A 7,689-nucleotide genomic window follows, 5' to 3' on the forward strand; every position below is an offset into this window, starting at 1 on the left:
GAACTTTGGGTATGGCCACATCTGGTCAAACCATGTCATCAAGACTTGGTCTCTGTGTCACCTTCATGCTCAGACATGCTCAGACATGCTTGAAAAGGCAGAAGGGCACTCACCCTAGACATTTATCTTCTTTTTTTTTTTTTTTAATTTAACAGAGACACAGTGAGAGAGGGAACACAAGCAGGGGAAGTGGGAGAGGGAGAAGCAGGCTTCCCGCCGAGCAGGGAGCCCGATGCGGGGCTCAATCCCAGGACCCTGGGATCATGACCTGAGCCAAAGGCAGGTGCTTAACTACTGAGCCACCCAAGCGCCCCTAGACATTTATCTTCTTAGCAGAAACTTCTTCCCCAGTGCTTCTACCTAAAGGCCTGGAACTGTTTCTCATTGGACTGACCTAGCTCACTCTCCCATCCTTGAACCAGCAGTGCTGGGATGCCTTGATGGATTAGGGCTAGGTTATGTACCCATTCCTAGAGCTAAAGGTGGAATTAGGCCTGTGGAATCATGTGGACTGAGTAGAAGGGTGCTTTCTCAAAGGAAAATTGAAGAGGGAATATATGTTGGTCATGCAAAGCGGTAGATGCTCCCTTCATGAAAAAACTCTGAATCCCCAGTGCTTTGAGAGGTGCATGTCTCTGCATTTGTCAGCCAAGCCTTCTTTGTGAAGGACCTTTGTGAAGGTCCATGATCTTGCAGAACTGTTAAGAGACCATTCTGGCCAATCCAAAGTTCACAGTACCTTTTTTTTTTAAGATTTTATTTATTTATTTGACAGAGAGAGAGAACACAGGTAGGCAGAACAGCAGGCAGAGGGAGAGGGAGAAGCAGACTCCCCGCTGAGCAAGGAGCCCGATGTGGGGCTCGATCCCAGGACCCTGGGATCATGACCTGAGCCGAAGGCAGACGCTTAACGACTGAGCCACCCAGGCGCCCCCACAGTACCTTTTCGCACGCCTCTTTTTCACATTCTTTCCTGAAGAGACTGAGCGGGGAGGCGGAAGGGAGCATAGCAGCTTGCAGGCTTTGGCACTAGCTATGTTCCCTTTCCCCAGGTGGTTAGTAAATAACTTCATGTGTTTTCCAGCAGTTTGGGGTTAAAGAACTAATTTCAAGGCAGAGACTAGGGAAATAGGTGTTGAGACACGAAGCAGCAGGCAGAGTTCCCAGGCTCTGGGCTGCCTTGTTTAGAGATAGATGCTGCTTTGACTGTAGATAGCTTTTTTTTTTCTTGACACATAATAATAGCTGTCATTTTCTGAACACCTACTCTACCACCCCTTGCTAGGTGCTTTATTTAAATTATTTTTAATCTTCACACTCGTCATGTTACATGGATATTCATTCAGTTCAACTCTTATATGTATGGCGAAGCTATAATGGTAAATAAGCACGCACACAGGGCCCCTTCCCCTTCTGGAGCTCACATCCCGGTCAGGCAGATGACAAAATGGATGTATTGGTGATGAGCCCTAGGAGAAGAAATACATCAAGGATTTAATTTAGATTGGAGAGAAGGTCAAGGAAATGACATGAACCGAGCCATATTGTTCCTGTTTTATTGGTAAAGAAACAAGTCTGTAAGAGGTTAAGGAATTTGCTTAAATCTTCACAACTTTGTAAGTAAATGATAAGGCTGGGATCCAAACTTACCTCTGTAGCATTAAAGCCCATGTTTTTTTTCCATTATATTATGCAGCCACCCCAAAGACAGACACATCCCACAAGTCTTAGGCAGCAGGATGGTGTTTCAGGAAGGACCACTGGACTACAGGACCAAGAGGAGGACCTGGGTGCTAAGGACTGCGCTGTTGGCCACTTGCGTGTGGCCATTCTGAGCTAGTCATAACCATTCGGAACTAGATTAGTATAAGAGAAGGAATTGGTCTAGATTCTTGGAGCCTGAAGAGGGCACTAGGGAGACACTGGGTACGCTAAGATTTGAACTCCCCTTAGGAGCCCACACTGCTGGCTGAAGTGCAGCAATGTACAGACTGGGAGTTGGTCAGCGAGTACTCACCTGGATCCTCTTTGTTTCTACAGAGATTATGCTGAATCTGTGGGGCGGAAGGTACGAGACCTAGGCATGGTAGTGGACTTGATCTTCCTCAACACAGAGGTGTCCCTGTCACAAGCCTTGGAGGATGTTAGCAGGGGTGGGTCTCCTTTTGCTATCGTCATCACCCAGCAACACCAGATTCACCGCTCCTGCACAGTCAACATCATGTTTGGAACCCCACAAGGTAGGAGGCCCAAGTGGGTCAGATTTCCAGGGGTAGTCACTAGTCCATTAATTCTTTCGTGTCTTACTCAGAAGAAGCAGGTTTGGAGCAAATGACTTGTAGGTCAGCTCACATGTGGCAGGGCCCTTTTATAAACACACTGGAGGAGACTTGCACGGTCACATTCTCCTCTGATACTCTTTCAGTGGATACAGTTCTGGGCCTGCTATCTAGAAAACATATTTATTTAGCCCGTAGGTAGAGACAGTGGGATGCTGGCAAATGTTTAACAACTCGTTCTGGGGAGGGGGCAGGAGGCAGTGTGGTTCACAGCATTTGCTGATCTCCATGGTGTAAATGCTCCCACCATGTCCCGTTTCAAGCCACCGACAGGAAGTCACTTCAGAAGAGAGGTGCACCGTCGGCACTCGCCCGTGAGAGCAGGTGCTGCGCATCTCTGGCGCACGCGGCACTGAGTGCAGTAGAATCCTTGCTTTCACCAGACTTCGTAATAAGGGACAGAGAACACAACAGGCGATGAGGATACTATCTGCGAGTGTGCTGGAGAAGTAGAAGGGGCAGGAGAGCAGGGAGGAGGCCCTGGAAGTCCTTGAAGCCCTTCCCTGAGGTCGCTTTCAGTACTTCGCACTCAGAATGCCCTGATGCCCTGGTCATTGCTCCTCCAGTGCGGACTTTTCCCTTTTCCCACCACACACGGAATCTCTTTGCCTGACAGGTTATACCCATAACCATAAAATACGTAAGGCTTTCCACTAAGTCATTTGGTCATTTGTCTCTCTGAGGAATAGTTCTCAAGATGTGTGAGGACATTTATGTAAAGTTGTAAGACTTCTCACCACCCTATAAGTCATGTTGCCCGCGGGTGAGGAGAGGAGGTTATGGTTACATTTGATCTTTATCCGTGACCTTTGAACTGATGAATTCAAAAACAGTAGGCCAGCTCTATCTTGAGCATCACAGTGGAGAGCCAGGCTTTACAGAAGGCCTTTTTTGGCCCCCTGCGGCCAGCCTCCCATGGTAATTCCCTATGTGGTCTTTTTGAATCTGTGGGAGACTGTTGTGTTTCTTTGATTTTTGCTACAAGTCTGTGATCTAGGAATTCCCCCAAAGAACCAGCTCTGTGAAAGGTATGTGTTCCCCACCAAAGAAATCTATTCACTTATCTTCCCAGCTTTAATTTCCCTTCTCCCTGCTCCCCATCCCAAGGCTCTTTGTCACCAAGATGGTTTTCTTGCTGGTTTGAGGTTAGGAAAGGGCTGGTAGAGCCCAGCAGTTGGGCACTCAGGTGTGTTAGGGGAGAAAATGACTCCTATCATTCTCTCCTACAGAGCATCGCAACATGCCCCAGGCAGACGCCATGGTGCTGGTGGCCAGAAATTATGAGCGCTACAAGAATGAGTGTCGGGAGAAGGAACGTGAGGAGATTGCCAGACAGGCAGCCAAGATGGCCGATGAAGCCATCTTGCAAGAAAGGGAGCGTGGAGGCCCCGAGGAAGGAGTGCGCGGGGGGCACCCCCCGGCCATCCAAAGCCTCCTCAACCTACTGGCAGATAATAGGTACCTCACTGCCGAGGAGACTGACAAGATTATCAACTACCTGCGAGAGCGGAAGGAGCGCCTTATGAGGAGCAGCACCGACTCTCTGCCTGGTGAGCTACGTGGCAGGGCCGAGGTGAAGTTCTGACTCTGCATTTCTCTAACCCCCAGGCTCTGTTGGGAGGGTAGCAGGCCCAGGCTCTTTGGGGTGGGTAAGGGGAATGAGCCCATGCCCTGGGTTCTCCCACGGGCCGTCCTTGCTGATGTAATGATAACTTAAGATTTGGGTACTGAATTCCAGTCCCTGTAGTGAACGTGGTGATGGGTGGACTAGGATTGCTGGCCACCTGCTAACCAAGATGGATGCCCTTTTGTCCTTAAGTCCACTGGGACCCCTAAGCTGTTTCCTGGAGACAGCACATACCATGAAGAAGCCCCTTGGGGAAATTGATGTTATAGTCTGTGTATTATGTGATTGATGTGATCAGTGATTGTTGTTCTTCCCTGGCTGCTAAGCCGCCTGCCCACGGAGGGTACTTTCAACTGGATACCTCCTCCTTCTGTCTTTTAGGCCCGATTTCCCGCCAACCACTCGGGGCGACCTCGGGTGCCTCGCTGAAGACACAGCCAAGCTCCCAACCGCTCCAGAGCGGCCAAGTGCTCCCCTCTGCTACACCCAGTCCAGCTGCACCCCCCACCTCCCAGCAAGAGCTTCAGGCCAAAATCCTCAGCCTCTTCAATAGTGGCACGGTTGTGGCCAATAGCAGCTCTGCATCCCCCTCCGTCGTTGCCGGAAACACCCAGAACCAGAATTTTTCCACAGCAGCGAACAGCCAGCCTCAGCAAAGATCACAGGCCTCTGGCAATCAGCCTCCAAACATTTTGGGACAGGCGGGATCTGCTCGGAACATGGGCCCCAGGCCTGGGGCTCCTTCCCAAGGGCTCTTTGGCCAACCTTCCAGTCGCCTAGCACCTGCCAGCAACATGGCTAGCCAGAGGCCCGTGTCTTCCACGGGTATCAACTTTGACAATCCAAGTGTACAGAAGGCTCTGGACACCCTGATCCAGAGTGGCCCTGCTCTCTCCCACCTGGTTAGCCAAACCGCAGCACAGGTGGGGCGGCCCCAGGCCCCGATGGGATCTTACCAGAGGCATTACTGAGGCTCAGTCTCTCAACTACCCCTCCCCCCCGTCCCCTCATCCCCTGGCCTCCCACCAACTGCGTTCAAATAGAGTTATTTGGAGGATGTTCTCTGCGCCTCTCCAGGTCTACATCGAATGTTTCTACCACCTGCTCTCTCTTCTGCCCGAGGCTGTGTTGCTTACTCCTTCCAGAGTCAGAGTTTATACTGCATTTGGGGGTGTATCTTTTTTTGTTGTTTTTGTTTTTTGTTTTGTAGAAAATAAATACATCTGGGGTCACTTGGGCAGTATAGGTGTCTGGGCTCAGTTTATATGTCATGGGTTTCTCTGGTCTCTGTCCGCTGGATTTGGGGTGGGGGGTGGGCAGGAGGAAGCCAAGCCCGATTGGCTGAGTTTGGAACAGCACTTTCATGTCGGTCGCCACCGCCTTTGTTCATTTTGAATCTACCAAGGTTTTCCAGCTTCGCCCAGGCCGACCAGAGCTCAAGTTCCTGTCTGCAGCTCCTGCCTAGGGTTGCAGAGGACCAGTCTGGGCTTGGCCAGCACAGTGCCGTCGTCGTGCCCCCTCGCACGTGTATGGGGTCTGCTTGAGGATTCATAGATCAGCTGCTCTGGAGTTGGGAAGTGGCCATGGCAGCCACAGAAGCAGGCACTCTTCTGCATCATCCAGGGTTGTTGGTTTAGGGTTTTCTTTTTTCCTCTTTTTTTTTCTTCATTTCATTGGAGGATCTCCAATGGGCTGAACAGCTCCAGTCACCAGCAGTTCAACAAGAACTGTGAAATTGGACCCTGACCACTCTTCCCCCACCGCCCCCTTAACATTTCTGTCAGCCTCTCCCTCTCTAGTGCTAGTTTCACGGAGACTCTGAGAAGGCAGCTCTAGACTCCGGCAGGGAACACCCGTTTTTTTTCAGTGATTGTTTTGAGCTTTTGGCTCAGAAATCAGGTTCTTATTTTTCATCTGGATTCTTGTTCTGTTTTCTGAGCAGCAGGAGGTAGGGACCATTTTGATGTCAGACTTTTGGTAGCTGGACATGTCCTTGATACCGGTGGCTGTTCATAACTTTTGAGCCAGAGTGAAATTACGAGAGGGCGGACTTCTGGCTGCCGCTCTTAATGGAGTCCAGGGAAGCTGCCCTCTCCCCAGGGATGCGCTCATTAGAGCCCTGTGGAGCACAGTCGCAAGGGGCCCCTGGTGGGGATGAGGGAGAGCGGGGACATCAGCTGAGTCCCTGCCAGTGGCTGAGCAAGCGATTTCAAAAATTCAAGGTCCCCAGGTGGCAGCGTTTTGTGTTCTGACCTGTTTGTGTTATAGAGTGTTTTTTTCCTCTTTGGAATTCTGTGTTGTTAATAAGATGAGATGATTACTTTTTAATTAAAATGAAAAAGTAAAACCTGTTGTTGTCTTTTTGGGGCATTCTGTCTGCAGGGGCATTCCCTCCCAAGGTCAGAAGGGGAGGGTCCCTGATGGAGCCCTCACTGCTTTCGGTCTGCCGTGAGGTCTGCCCCCTCTTGTCCTCCTTTGGTCAGGCCTGAAGACCTTCTAACCCTAGGCTCTCCTCGTGCATCCCACCTACTTAGAGAAGCTTTAATAACAGTCCAGAGCTAAAGCCTACTGGCTAATGACGATGCTGTGTTAAACATCCTTGTTTGTGGTAGACTTTCAGTGTGGCAGGAGGCTTGTCCTCTTAACTCTAGGAAAGGAAAACAGGACCCTGAAGAGGCCATTGCTGGCCAGTGGAGTGGGGCACTCTTTCAATTTCGTCTCAGTTGCCACCTTCTGTTCTGCCCATTATGTGAGGAGTTGGCAGAACCATAGAGTCACAGAAGCTGTGGGAGCCTGGAAGAGCATTTAATAGCCAGCCCCACCAGGAAGCCCTGGGGCGGGTGGGGTGAAGTGACTGGCCCGAGGCCTCTGGTGGGCTGGCGATAGCGCTGAGCCTGACCTGCTAAGTGCTGTCCAGGACAGGGCCCCACAGCTGTCAGAACACGAACCAGGCCACCAGACCTGGAGGACCAGCCAGCCCCCTTCTGCCAGTGACAGGGTTTGATGAGGCTAGACTCCTGAAGAGCCACTCACCCCTCTTCCCACATACTCACCCTTCCCCCTCGGGTGTCCAAAGAGCACATCTCAGGCTATGAAGGGTATAATAAAATTATTTTTATTGCATTTTGTGCAGACAGGAGTCTAAAAAATACAGTAAAAGCTGTAAAGCATTAAATGGGAGCATTCAACAATAAAGGAAAGAACCAACGCGCTCCTTTCCGTATTGGCACAGAGAACACAAGATCAATACTGAGGCAGAATGCGGAATACTAAAACACACTGAAAATTAAAGGCAGGCCTAATAATAGTAATAAATAATCTTGATTTGGTTTGCAACCTCTCCTATTTACAAGGGTTTTCAACTTCATTGCATTGCCCTGCACATAGATCGTCTAAAACAAAAGCAACGCTAGTTATCACTACAAGGCTATTGAAATATTGCACTCAGAATTAAAGTCACTTGAATGGACATGAAACATCTAGCTACAATGATGATAAAGATAATTTAATGAATGACTTGTGATAACATTCATAACAAATATTGCACATGTAGCACAGAAAACTTGGGTTTTATTGTGGGATGTTTGTTTTCATCAATGGAAACTTTGCTCTTGCCAACCAGACATTCTGGGTCCAGATAGTGCAACTTTGGTTCCCTAATTGGTGTTGATGCAGCCCCCTTCCCCTTCTGCCCAACCCACCACTTCAGCCTAGGTTGTTCCG

At 49.8% G+C, this 7,689-nt stretch overlaps 1 protein-coding gene across 3 annotated transcripts in view; it reads left to right on the forward strand.

Moving 5' to 3' along the window:
- NCOA5 (nuclear receptor coactivator 5) overlaps window positions 1-6,313 on the forward strand; it is a 31,208-nt gene extending 24,895 nt beyond the window's left edge. For 2 of the 3 annotated variants that reach the window (XM_081832661.1, XM_081832662.1), the window contains 3 exons: window positions 2,041-2,240; window positions 3,569-3,889; window positions 4,348-6,313. In XM_081832661.1, coding sequence (XP_081688787.1) covers window positions 2,041-2,240; window positions 3,569-3,889; window positions 4,348-4,937 — 1,111 coding nt within the window. In that variant the 3' untranslated portion in view covers window positions 4,938-6,313. Of the gene's footprint in view, window positions 1-2,040; window positions 2,241-3,568; window positions 3,913-4,347 lie in introns of all 3 variants that reach the window. The other variant, XM_081832663.1, reaches the window with a different exon arrangement.
- Window positions 6,314-7,689: the final 1,376 nt, after the last annotated feature.

This window comes from Leptonychotes weddellii, chromosome 10 (genome assembly GCF_054177405.1).
Source record: "Leptonychotes weddellii isolate Sample4059 chromosome 10, ASM5417740v2, whole genome shotgun sequence".
NCBI lineage: Eukaryota > Metazoa > Chordata > Mammalia > Carnivora > Phocidae > Leptonychotes > Leptonychotes weddellii.